Source organism: Macadamia integrifolia, unplaced genomic scaffold (genome assembly GCF_013358625.1).
Source record: "Macadamia integrifolia cultivar HAES 741 unplaced genomic scaffold, SCU_Mint_v3 scaffold858, whole genome shotgun sequence".
Classification (NCBI taxonomy): domain Eukaryota; kingdom Viridiplantae; phylum Streptophyta; class Magnoliopsida; order Proteales; family Proteaceae; genus Macadamia; species Macadamia integrifolia.
The window spans coordinates 205,877-228,094 of record NW_024870558.1 but is presented as its reverse complement, the minus strand read 5'-3'; the positions used below and the strand labels follow the sequence as shown (position 1 = coordinate 228,094).

At 37.9% G+C, this 22,218-nt stretch overlaps 2 protein-coding genes across 2 annotated transcripts; one reads left to right on the top strand and one right to left on the bottom strand.

Moving 5' to 3' along the window:
• Nucleotides 1–1,725: 1,725 nt before the first annotated feature.
• Nucleotides 1,726–7,369, bottom strand: LOC122070211 (5-methyltetrahydropteroyltriglutamate--homocysteine methyltransferase). Its single transcript, XM_042634337.1, has 12 exons — nt 7,212–7,369; nt 5,647–6,000; nt 5,453–5,540; nt 4,879–5,006; nt 4,390–4,781; nt 4,134–4,297; nt 3,711–3,791; nt 3,441–3,607; nt 3,240–3,345; nt 2,784–3,034; nt 2,488–2,689; nt 1,726–2,390 (listed from the first exon to the last, which is right to left on the bottom strand). The coding sequence occupies exons 2-12, from the start codon at nt 5,994–5,996 to the stop codon at nt 2,022–2,024; spliced, it is 2,298 nt and encodes a 765-aa protein (XP_042490271.1). The 5' UTR covers nt 5,997–6,000; nt 7,212–7,369; the 3' UTR covers nt 1,726–2,021.
• A 7,863-nt stretch (nt 7,370–15,232) lies between these two features.
• On the top strand, nt 15,233–20,362 carry LOC122070214 (probable membrane-associated kinase regulator 2). Its single transcript, XM_042634338.1, has 2 exons — nt 15,233–15,247; nt 19,786–20,362. Exons 1-2 carry the CDS (start codon nt 15,233–15,235, stop codon nt 20,326–20,328), a joined length of 558 nt encoding a protein of 185 aa, XP_042490272.1. The 3' UTR covers nt 20,329–20,362.
• Nucleotides 20,363–22,218: the final 1,856 nt, after the last annotated feature.

Sequence of the window (22,218 nt, the reverse complement as noted above, 5' to 3'; positions counted from 1 at the left end):
TCCATATGGAACCAACGATTTTAGATTCACAACTTAAAATCGAAACATATATATATATATATATATATATATTTGGTTCACTTTTGACATCCTTACTAAACCTTTGCTACCTATTGGCATGAAATATCTAGGGGTGTCAATTGCCCCTATGCTCAGACACAATGGGGAAAAAAATGATCACCCTACCCCTTATGAAAGATGGAAACCTTGCCTTGTTGATGATTCTAGACATGCTCCAACACAAGGGCCATGCTGCCTTTCAGGGGACCTCCCCATATATAAATATGAGATTGGGTTCTTGGCCTGTGAGTGTAGCTTACGCTAGTGCTCCCTGCATTTATTGCTCTCCTTCCATAATAAGGGCAAATATGTCATTTCATAGGTGGAAGGAGAGATATACAAAGAGGCACCAGCATACATAACGCTTCTAGACAGAGAAACATTATCCTAATAAAGATATATTAACACACCAAAATACAATGACTTTCCATTGATTTGTGGGCTTAGGTTTGATTTTCAATTATGGTGTGTCCAATTTGGTTTTGGTTCCTACAAATTTTTGAAAATTTTACAGGCAAAAGATAATTTCATGGTCCTATGGTCCCTGCATCAATGTGGGGGCCACTAAGAACACATGCAGGGATCAAAACTCTTGTGATTTATGATTTCACAGAGACAAGATGATAATTTTGCTCACCCATATGTCAAGGCACATGAACCACATGTCTAGGGAGTATGGGGCAGTAGTTTACGGGGCCCCACGACTAGAGACCTTTCCTTCTCCAAATCGTATAGAAGCCCAAACCGAAGCCAAATAATAAAGAAAAGATTTGAGTCTGACTGGAAATTGACACCCCTTAGGTCCACTAAATGGGAGACGTCTTCCAAACTCTGCAGACTGCTGTTTTGGACTCATAATGTATAAAAAAGGAAAGGAAAATGTACATCTATGTAAGTACCTGAGATAGAGAAACTTGTCTTCCCGTTTCAAAGGTCAAATGTGTTGAAGAGAAGGATTACTCCGTTAGTAGGTCTGAACTAAAATTTAGTTACAAGTACGTTGTCAGATATTCAAAAAAATCAGATATTCAAAAAAGTCAGAACTACGCTCCAAGGCCACGATGTGATACTTTTATTCAAAAGACTGCTTCGACTCATCAGAATTACTCCGAACTTCCATTTATTCAATTTTGCATGGGATTAACATATGGCTAAATAACCTCTATTTATTGAAAGCGAAACCTAAGTCAGATATCTGTCACAATCATAACACCATTATATCTAAATCAAAACACCAAGATCTTATTCCAAGCACATCTTGCATCATTGTGACGAAGAGTAGTTATATGGAAGACACTAGCAAAGATTGATGGACAATAGTTCGTTTCTTAAATGACTCCTGTGTTTGTATATCCCTAAACTCGGGCTCCGCAGGGAGCATAGAAATTAGTGACATCCTCAAAAGAGTTTCACAAGCAAGGCGATCAGGGCTCAGTGCCGTCGCTGTTTGATCAGATTGTGAAGAGGTGATGTGAGGTTATTTCACTGATTGATTTGGAGGTAACTTGGCAATGGAGTCTTTTTATCATTCTGCTGGACTTAAAATACATAGATCGAGGTTTTGAACTTTTGGATGGATACTCTAAAACACTGGTAGAAAATTAATAGTCTAAAGTATAAATATATATATATATATATATAGAGAGAGAGAGAGAGAGAGAGAGAGAGTACTAATAGTTTTCTAATTTTCCATTGGTAGAGGTACACAGTAGGGTCCTAATAGACCTTCCAAGTAGTAGAAAACACAAACCCCTTCAAAAAAGAGAAATTAAATAAAAGACAAAAATTTGCCCAGAGCGCAGACCTAATGTGCTCTGGGAAAATCTAAAATTCTTGATACTAATTCGTAGTAATACAAGCCCACCAATTATTTGAGCATATGGAAAGAAAATATTTCTCAAACAAGAATGAGATTAGGATAAGCAAATAACCCTTCAAATTCAGTTCAAAGTATCTTCATTTCACTTGGCGCTGGCCAGCTGGCTGCGGAGGAGCTTGGCAGCCTCAACCATATTGCTGAGAGCAGGCTTCACCTCTCCATACTTACGGGTCTTAAGCCCACAGTCTGGGTTAACCCAGAGGATGTTGGTCTCAAGCACCGCAAGCATCTTGTTGATGCGGTCAGCGATCTCCTCGGTGGATGGGATCCTAGGGGAGTGGATATCATATACACCAGGTCCAATGCCGGCACCATACTTGACTCCCTCACGGAAGACTGAGAGGAGCTTCTCATCTGATCGGGAGTTCTCAATTGTGATCACATCTGCGTCCATGTCAATGATGGAGTGGATGATATCATTGAAGTTGGAGTAGCACATGTGGGTATGGATCTATCGAAGATATGGAAAGATCATTAAAGATTAGCTCAACCAAATGGTACACAAAATTTATAGAATAAAATTTCAGTCAGCGGCGAAGAAAAATTACCTGTGTCGTATCCTGAACACCGCAGTTGGTGATTCTGAAGGAGTGGACTGCCCACTCCAAGTAGAAAGCCTGCTCAGACTTCCTAAGAGGCAAACCCTCTCTCAAAGCAGCCTCATCGATCTGGATGACATTAATACCAGCCTTCTCAAGGTCTTCAACCTCGTCCTTGATGGCCAAAGCAATCTGATAGCAGGTCTCAAATCTGAAAAAAGAATTGAAAAAAATGTTTAAACTTGCCACTTAAACCCACACAAGTCGAGAAAGAAAGCAAGCAAGTAGGACATTATGTCTTTTACCTGGGCTGATCGTTTCTAACGAAGGACCAGTTGAGAATGCAGACAGGGCCTGTAAGCATACCCTTCATTGGGCGTTTGGTCATGCTCTGAGCCGTCGAGGACCAGAACACAGTCATGGCCTTGGGTCGGCTGACATCACCATAGATGATAGGTGGCTTGACACATCGGGACCCGTAAGATTGGACCCAACCATTGGCAGTGAAAACAAAACCAGACAACTGCTCTCCAAAGTACTCAACCATGTCGTTCCTCTACATTTGGTACATATGACAAAACAGTTAAAAGCACCATTTCCATATTCTCAACTATAAGATTGCACAACTGCTGATTGTTTGGTATGCATTCTCGAATAGACTATGGATCTAGAACACATTCTGAATAAAAACATAAATAACACCCAATATGCTTCTCAGAATAGTATGTCCTTGCACAGAAGCAGCTGAAAAAAAAGCTCACCTCTGGCTCTCCATGGACCAAGACATCAATGTCGAGCTCCTCCTGGAGCTTGACAACTTTGCTGATTTCCCCCTTGATGGCCGCAACGTATTCCTCCTCAGAGATCCTGAAATGGGCAGAACATAAGAGGCGGCATAGAAAAGCGAACAAAGGAAATTCTGAAACAGCAGCAAACGACATTTCTTATTATAGACCACTCACTTCTTAGCCTTGTACTCACGGCGAACCTTTCTAAGTTCCATTGTCTGTGGGAAAGACCCAATGGTTGTGGTTGGAAGGACTGGAAGGTTCAGCTTCTTCTGCTGAGCGTCTAGTCTGGCACTCACATTGGTAGCACGACGGTGGTCAGAGCCCTTCAAGGCAGCAGCCTAAGCAAGGAAAGATACCAGCACACATCAGTGAGTACAAAAAAGATTTCATTCAGAGCACTGTGATACAAGAGCTTGGAACTAAATTCATTAATACACTTACAGCCTTCTGAACAGCATCATTCGTCACCCTTGGGGAGGATTTTCTTGAAGCCAAAGCAGCAGCATTGGCAGAGAAGAATTCCTGGAGATGAGTGTGACAATGCAGTGAGAACTTTAGATGATTTCTGTACATTTATTCAAATTTGTATTTAAAGAGGCAGTAGGTTACATGGAAAGATGCTATTTAGGTCTCCTCCAAGGTTCATAAACTCAATTAAATGAACCGACTACAAGTCTAATTAATTTGGCAGGATTGTATTACACTCACTCTAGTGTCTAATCTAATAACAAAAAAACATTTTCACAGACAATCCCATTTCCAAGATCAACTCCTATATAGTGATTACAATATGTAACTATTTGACTCCAAAATAAGCAGTAATGTAGTGCAGACTACTGGAATATGAATGAAGAAAGAAGCTACCTCATCCTTCTGTCCAGCCAATGCCTTGGCCAAGGCATTCACTTCAACTACCTTCTGCGCAGCAAATGCAAGCCATGACTTGATTTCCTTGTCCAGCTTAGGCTCATTTACAAGGTCAACAGCAGTGTGGAGAAGGGAGCATGAAGTGGAGACAACAAGCTTGTCTGCATATGAAAACACCAGATAGCATAAATCAATTCTAACATATAATAAATTTGGGCACCAGACAACACATGGATTCAAGATGGATGAATACCTTTGCCCACAACGCCCTCAAGGGCCTGCAAGGTACTGAGAGATGCAGCAAGATCATCAGCCCAAATGTTCCTTCCATCAATAACTCCAGCAAAGAGGTATTTGCCAGAAGGGAATTCACTCTTGATCAAATCAAGGGTCTTAGCTCCACGAACAAGGTCAAAGCCAAAGCCAGTAACAGCCTTCAAAGAGGCAAGAGTTTTAAATGCCTCAGCAGGAACATCAGCAAAGTAAGTCTCGATGAGAACATTCAGACCAGATAGAGATGATTCTAGCTCAGAGTAGGCCGTAGTGAATGCTTCCAATTTGTGAGATTCAAGATCCAACACAAGGGTGGGCTCATCAAACTGAATCCAGGAAGCACCAGCTGCCTTCAATTCAGACACGACCTCCCTATATAAGGTTCAATCATTAAAACAACCACAAACGGACAAACCTGCATGAGTGAAGAATCACACAATTCCATCCACAGACAAGTTTAAGTCCTTACTTGTAGACTGGAATAATCTTGTCAAGTAGGGAAAGAGAAGAGAAAGTTTTCTCCACACCCTTGGCTGGTTTTGATAGCAGCAAGTAGGAAACAGGTCCAATGAGGACTGGAACAGTATCAACTCCAAGCTGCAGGGAGAAAAGAGGGGCACATCCAAAATATTAATAAAAATAGTATCAGCAGAATGTGACGAGCAACTATAGTTCAATGAGTCCAACCTAGGAAAAATACTGTCAATTTGTTCCTATTTAAAGAACTTATTACCACATATCAAGCACATTCTGGCAAGGGGAATAACAAGGTATTAAGGAAAACCTAGAAAAGGTTCATTTCTTCATCAACAAACACCCCAACCACCCCCAAAAAAATCATATCAGATGGCTCAAGTGTCATAAATCTCTCCAACCGATTATCCCATGATCCCGGAGAAGAGATCATATTACTCTAAGCAGAGAGAATGGACCTAACCATGTATATATCAATGGTCACTCCCATAACTACAGAAAATGGCTTAAGACTAAATAAGTTGCAGACCTGATGAGCAATAAGCAATAAATACTAAACCAATACATACCGCCTTGGCCTCTTTGTATTCATTAACTGCCTTATGAGAGGCACAAGTGAATTTTGTGTCTGGTCCCAATTCAGGAACAATGAAATGGCTGCAATGGAGAGACCGCACATTTGGATAGTTCAATTAGTCATTAATGTAAAGACAAATTCTTACAAATGATCAAGCTTTCAATGCAGAGGGAAGTTAACACTTACTAGTTGGTGTCAAACCACTTGGTCATTTCCATAGCAGGAACAGTAGCATTCCCTCTAGCCATGGAGAAGTAAGTGCCAAACCCAATCTCACCACCAGTCCAACCATATCTAGGAGGAACAGCCCCAAGCATTGTGGTGGCATCAAGCATCTGATCGTAATACGAGAAGGTGTTGCTAGGGATGTACTTAATTCCTGCATCAGCCATCTGTTTCCAGATGGATGCCCTAAGATCAGAAGACACCTTCTGCAAATCCTCTGCACTGCTCCTCCCATCCCAGAAAGATTCCAAAGCAAATTTGAGCTCTCTCTTCGGTCCCATGCGGGGATATCCAACAATGTGAGAAGCCATTATACTGGATTATCAAATGCGGCCAAAACAGACTGGGAATCAGATTCAGATTTCAATTTTCAACAGGTATACAAATTAAGGAATAAAACTATAACTACAAAAGCAGAAAATCAAAAGGGCACTTTTAATTCTTAGAAAGAAAAAGTGACCACATTACATTAAAATCAACTAACGGCATTCAACCACACAGAAGACAAAATAAATTGAAGGAAAAGGGATTAAACGTGGCAAATCAATTTACAGAATTTCTCAAAAGATTCAAATGGGTGGAAGTGTTCCAAAAGAAGTAAAAAAGAAAATTCCTACAGTTTAGGGAGCAGAACGATTTGTAATTTACAGTTTAGTTTGAACTAACAATACGACAAAATCAAGTCATCTTGTTCAATATGAAAGAGATGGTAGAAAACCATCGCAAACTATTGTCAACGCGTATACAAAATTATAGGGCAATCAGGCGAAATAAGTTCCAGATTAAAATCACAATGACTTATGGGTAAAGGATATCGAAGTAGAACCTGAAGAAGTTTCAGACAACATAATAGTCTATAAACGGCAATCCTAACTGACATAAAGATGAGATAAGCAATATATAAAGATGAAAAGAAGAAACAAAAGGAAGAACAAGATGTGCACATCCACTTTGGTTACTAACTGCAAATTTACTATAGAAACTCAAAGAATGCAGATCTAGATCGTTGAGTCAGGAACTCTAAAATCTGAAAACCTGATGGGGAACACTACAACATCCATACACCGAGGCCACCAAAACACAGTAAAAGTTACCTACTACTAGATCCAGAAGAAATTCCAGATCCAGTACCAGATCTACGTAGTCCGATACTCTGAATTATTGACCTAGTGAATCGGAAATACAAAACACTCGAATAGATCGAAAAAACGCATCGGCCACTAGAGGGAATAAAATTAGACAGTAACAGAGTAGAAATCCAAGGATCTGATTTACAAAATGATTGCATGTTCTACCAATTCTTTTCTCTAATAACTAATCACAAGAAAGCGATCAGATCAATCGAGAAAAATCACAAACCTTAATCGAACTAAACCAGTAGAACTCCTTCAAATCACCAAAAAAAAAAAAAAAAATGAACCACAAAAACAAAGATTTAAACCACACAGATCGAGATCAACTTGACCTTAAGAAGAACTAACAAGAAAACCTAATTGAAAATGAGAGAAAGCACGAAACAAGCGTACCTTTGCGGAGATTGAAGAACCGAGTAACAAGGAAGACTGGTTCTACGCAAAGTAGAGGAGGAGATGGAGAAGAAGTGAAGCGACGGGCGCGGACGAAGGGAGAAAGGTTTGTTTGTTCTATATATAGACAACCTTGAAGTGGTAGATCTAAGGTAGAGCATTGAAACGCTGTCCCAGTGACGCTGATCCAGTGCTCTCTTCTTTTTTTTTTTTTTTTTTTTTTGGCCTTTTTTTTCTCTCTCTCTCTTTTCTTCTCGTACTTGCCTACCAGTAATTTTTTATTTTTTTGAGATATTTTTTCATTTTCCACAATTACCCTTAAAGACTAAAACAGTTAAAAGGAGGAGTGAGGAGAATGGATGGAAATGGATATTTTGGGATTCGTGGAGTTGGTGGGGGGCCTGGTGGCAATTAGTACGATTAGTGGTGCCGTAGTGGGACATCTATCACGCACCATGACGTGAGATTATATTTTTTATTGCATTGTCAAATGACGGAAATACCATTCAATTTGACGATTTTGACTTGTTACTTCCTGGTTGTTGGATGAGTTGGTGAGGTGGGCTCCATCAACTTATTTTGGTCGTGTCCGGTTCTCTCTACGTATGATGGGCACTGCATTTTTTGACATCTATCGTACCATATTGAAAGGGGCTTCACCTATTCTTTCGTAAGTGGAATACTAAAAAAACAAAAGAATACTAAAAAAAAAGGGGAATACGGTATTTCTCTACGTATGAATAAATTGCTCTCTATTTACCCAAAAAAAAGGGGGAATATGGTATTTCATACCAATACCAAATATCAATATCAAAATTGTATTAAATTATTGTACCATTTACTCGAAGGAGATTCATAACGATTTTGACACATCATAAATGGTATTTTTTTTCTTCGTAGGTATAGTATCATTAATTAAGACAACACTCTTTAGCATATACCAAAAATGTACCAAATATCAAAATAGTATCAAATACTATACTATATATATATAAACCGTAATAAAATCATACAGAGCCAAAATCGTATCATATCGAATTTTCTCAGTATGGTACGATTTTAGTATCTATTATTGGTCTATTGTACCATACCGAATATCATACGCATTAACACACTTCCCAAATTTCTTACCCCAAAAAAAATCTCATTGCACATTATTCGGGTTTGTGGGGTTTATATAGAGAATAGATCTTTAAAAATGGTATCATTTATGTGGAGTTTACATCGAAAATAAATTCTCCACATGTACGTTAAGATAGTACATCTCAGATGGCAACATATGTTCTATTTTTCACAATTTAAAGGGTAAAGAGAGGTATACATAGAAGCAAAAGAGATAGGTGTTGCTAAGGGTGTCAATTCCAGGACCGACATGATTACCCTGATCGAGATAGATCATTTAAAGCCCGGCCTAGATTGGCCTGGATCGACCCATTTATTAAACTCGGCATGATTATTAAACGAGCATTCACGGGTAGGCAATTATAGGCTTGACCAAGCCCAATTTGTTTATCCCAACCGATTATTGGCTTTTGATATTTTTAATATCTTGCAGATATGTTTTCCAATAGGTTTTTAAAGGGTTCTTTGACTGAGATTATGTTTTATTGTTCAAATGAAAGTTCTTTACAAAAAAAAAAAGTTCAAATGAAAGTTCTCTTTTTGTGATTGAAGATTTTTTGGCTTCTCCATTTCCATTTGTGATAAAAAGTCACAGGTTAGAATTGAGAAGGGTCGAAAAGGCCCGTTTAGAGTGAAACCCAGCTAAGGCATGGTTAAGTCTCATTTATGATAGTCCGATTATAAATCGAATCATGTCCATCAAAACTAAATCCATTTAACTAAATGAACATTCATGGTGCAAAGTTTGAAAGTGATTAATCTCAATTAGGCTTAATCAAGCCGACCAGTTGACACCCCTAAGTGTTAGCGCATGTATATATAATAAAGTGAATGCATATATGAAGGATTCACCTTCTTCACATGGACCCAGATGGCCAGAATTGGAAAAAGTGTAAATATTTCATTATTAATTATGGGAGAGGGATAGGTATGCTAGCGTCATACCTAGGAATTAGGAATGCTAGCAGGATTTTGACCATAGGATTTGGTCAACTTGAATTGAACCGTTAGATGGAAAGAAGATATTCAAATTTACAATCCACGGTTGCAACACCTTCTCTCTCTCTCTCTCTCTCTCTCTCTCTCTCTCTCTCTCTCTCTCTCTCTCTCTCTCTCTCTCTCTCTTGTCGGAAAAGACATTCATTTTAGTGGATCCAGCCGGAGAAAGCAAACTCCGGTGAGATCTTTTATCAGATCAGAAGGAGAAAGTTGGATATGTTTTCGTTCTCTCAAATCGAAGCACAGTATGAGAGAGAACATAGTGGAGATAAATCATGGTGCAGGAGGAAAGAGGGAGAGAGAACCATGGTCGGAGGTGAAGGAGGGAAGGGAGCTCGCACATCTCTGTTGCCACTGCCTCTGGCGCTGCAGCCAACGCCTTCGCCACTACCACTGCTGCCACCGCCTTGCTGCGGCAACAGGAGTTGTGTTTCTCATGAATTTGTCGGCAACAGTTGTTTTTTTTTTCCCTTTCTTTCTATTGATTTGCAGAGAGAGGCATGTGCATCGCCGACAAGTTTTTTCCCTTTCTTCTACCGATTTGCAGAGAGCCACTGACCGTCGTTGTTCCACTGACTCCTCTGGTTTGAGCTGCTGCTACCGTCGCCGTTGCTATCACTGTTGTGCTGCTGCTACCGCCGTTGATGCTGCCTCACCGCCTCGTTGCCGCTACTGTAAGCAGGAGAGGTTGCTCTCCATGACTCGCTGCTACAAGCAGGAGAGTTTCTCCACCGACTACTCTGGTTTGAGTCGTTGCTACCGTCGCTTCTCCGCTGCTACTTTCCTCGAGTTTTGAAAATTTTCTCCACCGAGTTTTGAACTTTTTTTCTCCTGATTTCTCCGACAACAATTGTTTTTTTTTTTTTTTTTTTTTGTCCTTCAATCGATTTGCAGACAACAGTATCTACCAAAAAAAAAAGAAAAGATTGTTGCCGACGACGGTGATGCTCCAAGCACACTGGCCGGATAAGGGGCTGATTAGAGGAGTAGTACCGTGGAGCAGCGGTATTGGAAAGGTTTTGTAAGACCTCGCCACATGAACGGATCAGATTTTTTATGTTTCATCTAACGGTTAAAATCACGCTAGTATACCTTATTCCTAGGTACTACGCTAGCATACCTATCATTTTCCCATTAATTATATGAGAAAAGAATAAAAGAATATGTACAGAGGCAATGCAATTTTTTCTTTTTTATTCTTTGGCTTCTTGACTTTCCTTGGTTAACTTATACCTAAATTTATAATGCTCTTCTATTTTTATGTTTTTTGGTAGGTAGTACTCTTCTATTTACTAATCCAAATATTCAGCAATTGAACGAGTGAGTAGTAATCAATGCATTGGTTTGAGTATTAAAAAGGAAAACTTGCTGAGACTTCAAATATATGAGAGCTTGAATTCTAAACCATGGACATGTTTTGTATAATTAAAAGGCAAAGGATGGGGCTCTAGCTCCAGCCCCAGCTCAGGCTAATGGGAGGTAGGCACGGTCATAGCTAGCAAAAAGGGAAACAGACGGTACGGGGTTTAAACATCAAAATTTTTCGAATGATACAGTTAAATAAACAATCAAAAAAACAGATAACGGTAAAAATAAAAAAATAGATGATACGGGTTTTAAACGTGTAGATTTCAAACAGACGGGACTAAGAAAACAGTAGTATACTCATATAAAATAAAGAATTATTATATGAATATCTGCATCTAGTGTTCAAAACAACTACAATATTTAACATTAATGCCTATTCATCCTATGTCCCATTATAAGTTTTAAGACATATCATTGCATATCATTGCATATCATTCAACACAAATTCTAAATTCATACACCACACATGTCCAAAGTTTTATTGAGTAATGTGATTAGGTTATGGTGTTGTTCATTATTGTCAACATAGTCAATACACTCTTAAAGTGATATATGTTCAGTTAGAGTTAGGAGTCATCATTTTAGAAATAATTTTCAGTAAATACATTAGTTTATAGCTCAATTTCGGGGTCCATGAATTGAATTTGAGTTGAAGGTTATATCATGAAAAATATAGTCCATTGCATTAGCTTCAAGTTGGCGAAAGAATCAGGTCGATCAGAGTTCGGGAGAGAGATATATGGTTAATTAAGTAGACATTATGTTAAAAATCAACTCTTAAAAAACGCCATAAAAACAGGAACGTGTTTAGAATGGGAATGCTTGAAGTTTGCTTTTTCTTAAGTATCTTTGGGAAGCATACGTTAAAACATATTTTAAACGGTAAAAAACGAAAGCGTGTTTTAAACGTGTTTTTGCTAACAGTGGGCACGGTAGGGGCAGTCTTTAATTTGCGTGGCTGATACTCTTGCACACTGGCATAGGAGCCATAGAGACGAGAATCGTACTTTCTCCCACAATTAAATTATGGAAAATTTATAATGCCACTCCCTAGAGAATGCCACAATTATAAGACCACCCCTTCTGTTTCACCAAATTAGACTCAGACTCTTTACCGTCAATCATTGTTAAGGAATGCTATGAAATACCGTTTTTCCCTTATGAGTAAAACACTAATAACTTACCCATTTTCATTATCCCAAAAATAACCCTCTTTACCATTTTACGACTTCATTCTCCTTATCTCTTTCTCTCCTTCTCTCCTCTCCATACTTGCGACCAGGGGTTTAGACGAGTTCCAGCTGAGTACTGCTAGTTCCATTGTCGGTGAATACTTCTCCTTTCATCTCCGACGAGAAATGCGTTTTCCATCGCTACCATCTTAGGTCGTCAGCGAGAAGAGTTGTTTTTATTTTTTTTTTATTTTTTCTTCTCTGTTATTCCCCATTTTGTCACCGGCGAGAAGCATTTCAAAGATGCTTACCAAAATCAAGGTTTACCAATCCCAAAAAACCAGCCACACACTCACCCCAAGGGCTTTGGAATATAAATTTGAACACTCATATAGAAAAGGTAACCCTATGAGAATCTTCCAATAAATTCTTTCATAGTCATGACATATAGGGATTTCTTCTAACAACTTTTCCGCATAACATTACACATACCTGAAATAGTTTCAGCCTTTGTCAGTTGCACGAGATCCCCACCTACAACAGTGTTTCACCACCCCAACACGAAAGCGGCTGCTTTGTTTTGTACTTTCACTTCAAGCCCGCTGTTCTCAGCACCAAAGCCCATCAACCTCCTCTTCCTATATTACAAATTTTACAAGGCCTTTAGCTTAGTTTCCTCGCGTAACCGCCATGAAGCCCATCAAATTCAAACACAAGGCAAAGCAGTGTTGAGTTAGAACCTGATCAACTGGGGAGAGAAAAAACATATGATTCGCATGTCAGAGGGGTTTCTCCTGATCTCCACGAGGTCGTTGCCCGTCAAAGATGCCACCGTCACTGCTCTGAACGATTGCTGGTGGTCTAAATCCCACGATTTGGGAGAACGGTAAATTAGGTCTTGGAATGGGGAGCAAGTTTATCGATTTGGGTGAAGGAAATAATAACTTATTACAAGGGTATTTTAGGCACTTCATATTTACTAAGGGAATTTTGATATTTAAAATAAAATATAATTGTTGACATCAGCATATATGGTATATTCCTTAACAATGACTAACGGTAAGGGGTCTGAGTCTGATTTGGTGAAATAGAGGGGTGGTCTTATAATTATGGCATTCTCTAGGGGGGTGGCGCTATAAATGTCCCTTAAATTATTAATCAATGGAATAAGAACTTGATCAAGAAACAAATATGGCAATTCAGATGCGTAAACGGCCTTAGGATCTACCAACAATTTTAAAATATATTCTCTCTATTACTAAGTGCTTAAGAGAAGAAAAATCTCTAATCACACTGAAAGAGAGAGATAAACCTCATTAGAATGACCTGCACAGGCTAATTGTGTATACCAACAACTAGGGTTTCAATTCTAGGTTCACACTAGCAAGCTCAATTGGAAAAACCTAAGACCAACCCATTACATGAATTAGACATGTCGTGCTTGAGTCTGGTCTGAAGAACAGTCAGTCGTTCCTAGTGCAACGGTTAAGCCAGGCAATTGTCCAGTCGGACCGACCACCTAAGAAGTTGACTCAACCCTACACGTTAAAATCTTGTTTAGAGCTCACTTAAAGCCTCTTTCCTTAAAAAGGTTTCTAACGACGAGTTCTAACCATGGTTTGAGGAATTGTATAGGATCGGCCTAAATCAATTGGATTAGATTAGTATTGGCCTTGACCGATCGCAATTCTTAATCAATACCATGTTAGTGGATCTATATGGATAAGGAGTAAAATAGTAAAAAACTTTTTTTTATAAATGAACCCAAGGGTATTTCTATAGCATTGGCCTTGACTGATCTCAAACCTTGCTCCCAACTCCAACTAAACATGCAACACTCTGAAAATTATATTGATAACAATGAACACCACCATAACCAAGCCACATTTCTTCTCAACAAGATTTTGAATATGTTTTTTTGATATGGTGTTTGAATTTGGAATTGATGTTGGAGGTTATATTTTGGATGATATGTCTTGAAACTTAAGGAATTAGGTAATATATATATGCATAAATGTTAAATGTTATAGTTATTTTGAACATTGATGCAGATATTTAGATAATAATCTCTCAATTGATATGAGTGCATTGTCATTTTTTGATCCCCCTTTTTGTTTTTTATCTAAGGGTTTAAAACGTACCATCCGTTTCCATTCATTTGTCGTGTTTTTTTTTTTAACCAATTTTTTTTATTACATTATTGGCATTTCGCTCCATTTTAAACCTGAACTGTGTCTTTTGTTTTTTTTTTTTTTTTGTCATTTCGATTTTGCTACTATGATCCTAACTTGCAAATGTAGCAACTTCACTATTTCCTAAAAGGGATGGTTGCAAGCCTAGGATCGAGTCAGAAGTTGTATAAATAGCATTATGAAGTTTATTATAAGTCCTTGTAAGAAAATAATGAAGGGCAGTGTATAAAACTTATCTAAAATACATTGCAGTAGTATATCACAAGATTTATTCGTACCAGATGATGTAGGAATTCACAGCATTATTGTAATTCTTTTTCTTCTTTAAGTTGAGTTTGGAGTCAAGTCGTATCAGAATGATACCATCCTTAAGGTTTTCAAACGGTCATAATTGTGCAACTAGGATCACCAATGCGTTAAGCCCTACTCCCTTACCAATTGCATAAGGTGCACTCCTAAATGCTATATACATGGAAGGCTGAAGGTTATAGTCATTACTTAGATACTCAGAATACTAGGTATACACAAAAACTCCGACAACTGATTATACAAAGACTCAGACGAACATGATACAAAAACTCAGAAAAATAGAAGCATTCTTTGTTATTAATGCTTTGTCCAAAATTTCAAACCGTCTATTAGTATATATAGACAATGTACCTTGTTAGTATAGACGTATTTATTCATATACAGATTTTTCTATATGTGTACAAGCATCTCTTTACACATGCGAATACGTACATATACCCATGTATTGGTGTAGACCCACACAGACACCTGACCTCAAGCACAGCTTAGCCTGGCTAGGCTTGATCACTAGGAGAAATATTTTAAAACTTTAACGGACATAAATTCGAAGAGTACTTTATATCATTTTTAGTCCATGCAATATTTTTTATTAAGTACTTGATACCATTTTTATTCTATGCAATCTTTTTATAATAAGTACTTGACACCATTTTGGCTAGATTCCATGCAATCTTCTTAGTTCTTGTGTCTTCCCATAAGTCTATGTAAGGCTTTCACCATATAACAACAACTGCTGCCTTGCGTAGATGGTAAGGTTGTGTTGTGTATGGTTCTTACCATGGTTTGAGAAATCAGAAGTAGGCTGGGAAATCAATTTCTCGAGTGATGCAATGAGGCCATATATGTGTGTGCTTGCCACATGGCAACATATCAGGTATTTGAGAAAAATAAAAAAAAGAACACTGCCTTATAGGCTGTGCCAATCACAAGGGGGGTGAAATCACAGCCCACCCTATGAAAGCGAAAACCGAAAATCGATTTTACCCATGTTGATGCTTTCACACTCAATGATTGACCCGTGTTAGCACAATGGGCCACACTGCCAGTCAAAAACCCTCTCTCACCTAGAAACTTCTAGAGAGAGAGAAAGAGGGGGAATCATCAATAGAGAGAGAGAGGGGAGTCATCAATCCTTCAAGTATCTAGTTATTCTACTTCACCGTGGATGGTTATGTTGATGATACTCGAGCTCAGGACCTCTGGTAGATCCAATTGTGGATATATGGATGGGAATATCTCAACTCTAGTCACTTAGACGTAGGGGGGGTTAAGAGAGTAGGACTTCATGAGCCAGATGACCATGGAGATGTTGTACACAACACCTTGGTAGACCATTAAGACAGTGCCTTCTACTTGGAGGAGGTCGATGTTTATGCTGTCGTTGTGGGTGAAGGTGGCAGTTAGGTTGCAGGCTTGGGTAGTAGTTGACGAGGGTGAGGATGTGTTGGTGGATCAGCCATTTCATGTCCTTTTTGTAGGGTAGAGCCGATGGGCCACGTTGGGAAAGAGGCTCCATTGCTCTCATGTGTTCAACTCTATGATTGGTGCATACCGTTAGCTTACTGAAATCTAGTAGCAAATTCAATTCTCTCCCTAAAAAAATATACTATGCTCATGGGAAAGTTGAGAATCTATTAGAAAATAGATACCTGATGTTGAGAATTATATGACCGATATTGTTGAGATGCACTCCTTGGTTGAAGCAAGATGAATTGATGAAGAAAATCGGCACAAATTGTTAAAATCAACAAACCAAACAGGTTGAGTCGTATCACAAATAGATACTCTGCTTAAGGTTTGAAACACCCCCTTCATTAGTACAATTGGGGATCCTTGCGTTTTACCTCCAAGATAAAATAACCACTAATCTTTGTCTGATTGTACACAGACTATGATCCTTTGGAAGAGTAAGGTTAGGCTCAATAGTTCAAAAGAATAAAACCAAACAATAATAAAGAAAACCAAAAAACGTCTTTGAAGTAGAGATTGTCTTACTATATATAAGAGAAGAAGAGTCACCTCCAATGGGTGCTCCCAAAAACCATGTATCTTCTATAATACATGTCTATTGACCATTTAGACATACTTTTCAATAGTCACACATATTGGTCACTTAGGTGCTTATTAGGAAGAGACAAACTCAAACATACACTTTAATGAAATAAAATAATATTTTGAATCTTTAATTTTAAAACTATTAAGATATTTCAACAAAATCCGACTCTCACTATAAACACTTGTTTTTTTTTTTTAAACACAAAAAACAACTATAACTGTATTATATTCTCCGTATTCACACTGGATTGACAAAGAGTTTATTATTTTAGCATTTATGGTGCAGTTAATGGCGTTATATAACAAGTGTGGGTGGATCGTCTTCCTAATTTTTATCATTTCTACTAAAATTTTTATGAATCAAATTTTCCTAATACCATTGTGAATGAGAATAGGGGAAGAGAGGGGAGTTACACTAGTGTAGGAAAACTTTGTCCAAATTATTTTTCCTTGGCAACACAAGCTGCACAACAGTGCAATCTAAGAGATTTGGGATCCGTGTGTGATACTGTGATATGATATGGATCCTACATATTCTTCTACTAAATAAAGATGTGGATCATATTCTTCTCATATCCACTGGTCCAGGTTGAATTTATAGGATATTAACTTTCTACCAGTGCAATCACTTTGCCATTATTCCCATAAGAAGAAGTACTTTGCTGTTCTTTTTTTTTTTTTTTTGTGAAAATAAATTTATTCAAAGGGATGAGAAAAGCTCATGAATTTTCATATGTAGACCTTGGATTCATGGATCAAGGATGGACTAGATTGTTGCTTGTCACAGATTGTGTCATTCTAGGTAGGGAGTTGGTTAAATTGTTAAGCTCTCTTGAAACAAAAGAAAAAAAATTACTCGACTTTAAATAGAAAAACGAATCAATTGTTTATACAATCATTTGGTTATACGAATCAGTATTCAACACCTGTCTTTTTATTTTCAAACATATCCCTCCTATCTTTATAATAATAGTCGGTGAGACAACCGTTGGATTTTGACTTATATGACCTAATGTTCGTAGGAGTAGGGAATTCTATCTCCTAAATAGAATTATAATTAAAAGAATATCCAAATCCACTATTTAGTGGCAAAAGTCGTGCGATGAGTAACGCTCATTCCAAGTGGTGACATAATGAAGAGTCACGTCTCAATATCCATTCATATAAGTCACCAGGAAGCTGTCTATGTTCATTGTTCAGTGTCTGGGGAAATTCAAAAATAAAAAATCCTTGCTTGAGGTAGACAGTAGATTTTTTTGCTCAAAAGCATGTACCATGTACTACTCCAAACAAACAAAAGAGGACATCACACCACTCAAAAATTAATTTTAGTCAATACTCTGACGTTGAGAAATTTGGAAAATAGAGATATAACATGGTGGTCAACATGATTCAAGTTTTTTAATGAAATTCTTTTGAGATTAATCATTAATAAATTCAACAAATTCAGAGATTCGGTCCATTTTCTTAGTTCTTATCACCCAGGTCTTGTTCATAGTTACTTAGGCGAACTCCATGTGACGAGACGATGATCCAATGGTTCTTAACACCTCGTTCATCGAGCATTTATCAGCTCTTCATTTTCCACAACTTTCTCAAACCGTTGGATCATCACCTTGTCATGTGTCGTTTGTCCAAATAATTATGAGTCGACCTAGGCAATGGGTGTTAAGGAGAGGAGCCAAATCTAAGAACGAAAGGATTTCAAAAACAAGAAAAGAGTTTGGGGGTGAACAAAGGAAAAGAGTTTTACACCCAAATCAAACCGTCCTTAAAAGATAAGAAGAAACACTAAATTGGAAGAGCTAGATGGGTAAATCCCAAAAGTAAATCATTAACTGATTTTGGGAGTGTTGGATATTTAGACATTTGATGTACAGATCGGGAAAATCATACAGATTTCATAAAACCATGTGGGCTATGGCTCGAATCCATAGTCAATCCTATTTTCGACAGGAGCAATTGAGAATTGGATCCTATTTTGCCCATTATTTTCGTTCCGTAATAGTGTGTTTAGGAATAGTGGCGTTGAGTTTCTCAGCCTTTTGCCTTTAGGATTAGTCATTTCTATTTCTCGATAGAGGCAGGGAAAGGGTATAACGTCTATCAAATCCGATTTAATTTGAATAAAATAAATAAATTAATTACAATTTATGATTTAATATTAGTGTTTGTAATCATGTCATGTGCAACAACCCATAATTACCATTCATTATTATGCATGACTTGGACGGTTTGTTCTATGATTACCAAATTGTATATTTTCCTAAATAGTGTTTGGCTTAGAAATATAAAACGGTGTCAATTTGGTAACAATACTGATGAAAACCGTATCAAAGGATATTTGATATGACTTTGATATAACAAAACGCTATCTTTCCCAATTCTATATTGTATCGATTTTTAATTGACATCACCCCATAAAAAAGGCTCAGCCCATCTTATCAATTCATTTAGAGAAATTTTAGCCAAAAACAAACATTTCATTTACATTTACCTGAAATTTCCATAAATGGACGAAATAACTTTGTGAAAGCCTAACAAATTACATTTTGTCTGTAGCTTAACTTTTCTAGTTCCCTCAATCCTTTTTTAATTATCTTCTACCAAAAAAAAAAATTCCTTTTTTAATTATCATGTTGATTGAGATGCATTCTTCCACCCAAAAAATTTTTTTTGAGATGTACTCATTATTAGAGGAAGCAGAATTGGCACCAAAATCCCTCTACCGATTCTGATTAAGCTGGAATCAGCCTAGAATTGGCCCGAACCCTAAAAAGAGCCTGATTTTGTAAAAGAGGAATGGGCAAGAATCATATCAAACCAATTATGATGTCATTCCGATTCTGATTCTGATTTCAATTCTTAGAACCATGATGCATTTGTTATTGTTTTCATGTCACACCTCGTTTTTGTTAGGATACTTGCAATGTAACTTCCGCTTAATCACACTTTAGGTATCTTAACCGAAACGGGATGTGACATTTAATTTTTCTTTTGTTGGGGTGTGAGGGAGAAGAGCTGGAGTGGAGGAATGATTAGGGTTAAATATAACGTACGTCTCATTGTATATGAAATCTCAATCAAACACTAAGGGCTTGTTTGATAACGTTTCTGCTGTTTCTGTTTCAAGAAACGACAGAAACAGAAATTTCCGTTTCTGGGAACATAAATAGAATTTTGGGTGTTTGATAAACCTTGTTTCCATTTGATAAGCCTTCTTTTCACACATCTGGCCCTTGTCATCTTCGCTTTTTCGCTCTTAAACCTAAACAGAACCCTCTTCCCCAATTCACTACACTCACTCTTGCTCTGGCTTTCCCAACCATGGAAGTTTTCAGCTTGCTCAAGTACTAGAAGGGTGGTGGAGTTACCGGAAATAATGAACGCACCATACCTGGCACCACTACCATATCCACCACTCTTCAGCCGCAACCGGCGGTGGAAACGGAGGAAGATGGTGATGATGGTTCCTTCTTCGACATGGAGTTTACGGTGCCCGAAGACGACGATGGTGAAGGCGGAGATGAACACGATAACAACAGCGGAGTCGATAAGGAAGATGACAGTGCCTCATCGGAATCTGCGGGAATTGATGGAGAGGAGTTCAACTTCAGGGTGTCTTCTGGGTCGAGTGATAGGAGAACGGACCTGGACGTGGACCCTTCGCTCTCACCTTCCGACGATCTGTTCTTTAAAGGAAGGCTTGTGCCGCTCGAGCCTTCGTCACTTGAATTCAACCATTCTGAGACAAATTCGAAGCCTCAGTTCCCTGTCTCTTTGTTAAAATCTGCAACCAAGATCAGAGTCCTTATGTTGGGGTTTAAGAAACCTAAATCGACGACGGCTGACAAGATGGAGAGGAACTCTGTAGACGGAGCTAGTCGGAGACGGTGGTGATGGTAGTGATGCCAAACTCCGTCTTCAATATCGATTTTTTGTGCCCCATTTTTGTTTAGAGAAATGAGTGAAACAAGTAAAACTTGTTTCGTCATTCATGTTTCTTGAAGCATAAATTGTTATAAATTTCAATTTATGTTTCAAGAAACAAGTGGAACAGAACACTTTTACCAAACGGTATTTATGCCGTTTCTTTGTTTCTGAGAACAAGAAAACACAGAAACATGTTTCTAGTTACGTTATCAAACGGGCCCTAAGTACAATGACAAGAGACACAATAAATCAATGATATTCAATCAGACTACAAAGATAATGGACAACTCTGAGTGTGCCAAAAGGATTCAAAAGTTTGATGCGTAGCAAATGCAAAGGATCCCTTGATGGATGAAATGGAAATATCATAACTGCATTGAGATATTAATCAAGGCTCCACCTACACAATTTGGTTAGGTGGATCAGCCATGAAAGCTTATCAATATTACAATATAACAATATAAAATAAGAAGAAACCACCCTTGGTCGGGAGGTTAGGTCTCTAAGTTGTTCATAATTCAGTACCTGAGGTAATAGACAATAGATATGCACAACACAGAGATTTAACGAGGTTCACACACCAATGTGGTGTGCTACGTCCTCGGGCGAAGAAGAAGATGTTTCACTATGTAAAAGAGGGATTACACCTAAGCAGTGGCGAGAAAACTCGCCCTGAAACCCTAGCTTGAAAAAACCCCAAAATACAATGATTTTCTCAACAAGACAACAGTACATTATATACTCCAAGTCGCGGGTCAACCCATCGAGTCGCAATCAATGCGGTCGAACCATACTGTGGGGGCGTAGATCTCAGAAAACTTCTCATTCAGGTCGCCATCAAAATATGTCGGTACGGGTCAATCTTCAAAATGAGTTACGAATTCGAGACAAACATAACAGTTCCCAACCCTAGTGGGTCTATGATTACCCAAAGTGGGTGAACCACGAAAGAACCAGGTCAAGACCCGGTTTGACCTAGTTCGATTAACAGGGATAATAAATTATCTTTGTAAGAAAAAAAAATCATGTATAGAATGGGGTTTGATCCACATGACAGTGGTTGTAATAATTTTTTCTACACACTATAATTGCTAATAAGTAATAATTGCCACATGTTTCATAAAAATAAAAACAATTAAGGAAAAAAGAATCCTATCAATTTAACATTCTTTATACCTAGAAAAAGACAGGCACGAAAAATCTTTTCCCTACCCCCACTACGCAAAAAATCGATGCAGGAACCATAGGCACGGGCAAAGCCTTTGCCCAAAATTAGTTACCACATGAAACTTGAAATAACCATTTTCTTGAACAACATGGAAGCGAGGAGGAAACAATTAAAAAAAAAAAAGGCAAGCATATAAAAGGGCAGGTGTTATATTTATAGCTTTGAAAAACTAGTCACAATCATTGTTAGTTAAAACGAGAATGGAAAAAAAAATAGAAACGTACGGTACAGGTTTTAAATAGATAAAAACGATGAACGGTACGGTAAAAAAAATGGTCAAAAAAACAGGGAACGGCAAATGGACGAAAACGAACGATACGAGTATTAAACATGTAGTTTTCAAAAACACGGTAGTATACTCATGCAATTTGAGAGATTATTACCTGTATACATGCATCTAATATTCCAAAAGCTCTAGGAGTCCCAAGATAAAATAGCCCAATGGGCTACAAGAAAATGAGATGTTGCTAACTTTAGCTTCTCTTTACTCATTGGGCTATAAGAAGATGAGATTTTTTTCCTATAAATAGTATGGAAGTTAAAAATCAAAAACCAAGTGCCATATTGGCTTCACTCTTCACTTTTACTAATAGGTTTCTTTTTTTTTTTTTTTTTTTTTTTTTTTTTTT

What these genes read in the sequence shown, in the direction of transcription:
- LOC122070211 (XM_042634337.1), bottom strand. Translation starts at nt 5,996, where the DNA reads ATGGCTTCTCACATTGTTGGATATCCCCGCATGGGACCGAAGAGAGAG. An exon ending in AAGTGGTTTGACACCAACTA is followed by an intron (nt 5,541 to 5,646) that starts GTAAGTGTTAAC and finishes TCTCCATTGCAG; the next exon opens with CCATTTCATTGTTCCTGAAT. An exon ending in TGGTCCATGGAGAGCCAGAG is followed by an intron (nt 3,035 to 3,239) that starts GTGAGCTTTTTT and finishes TACCAAATGTAG; the next exon opens with AGGAACGACATGGTTGAGTA.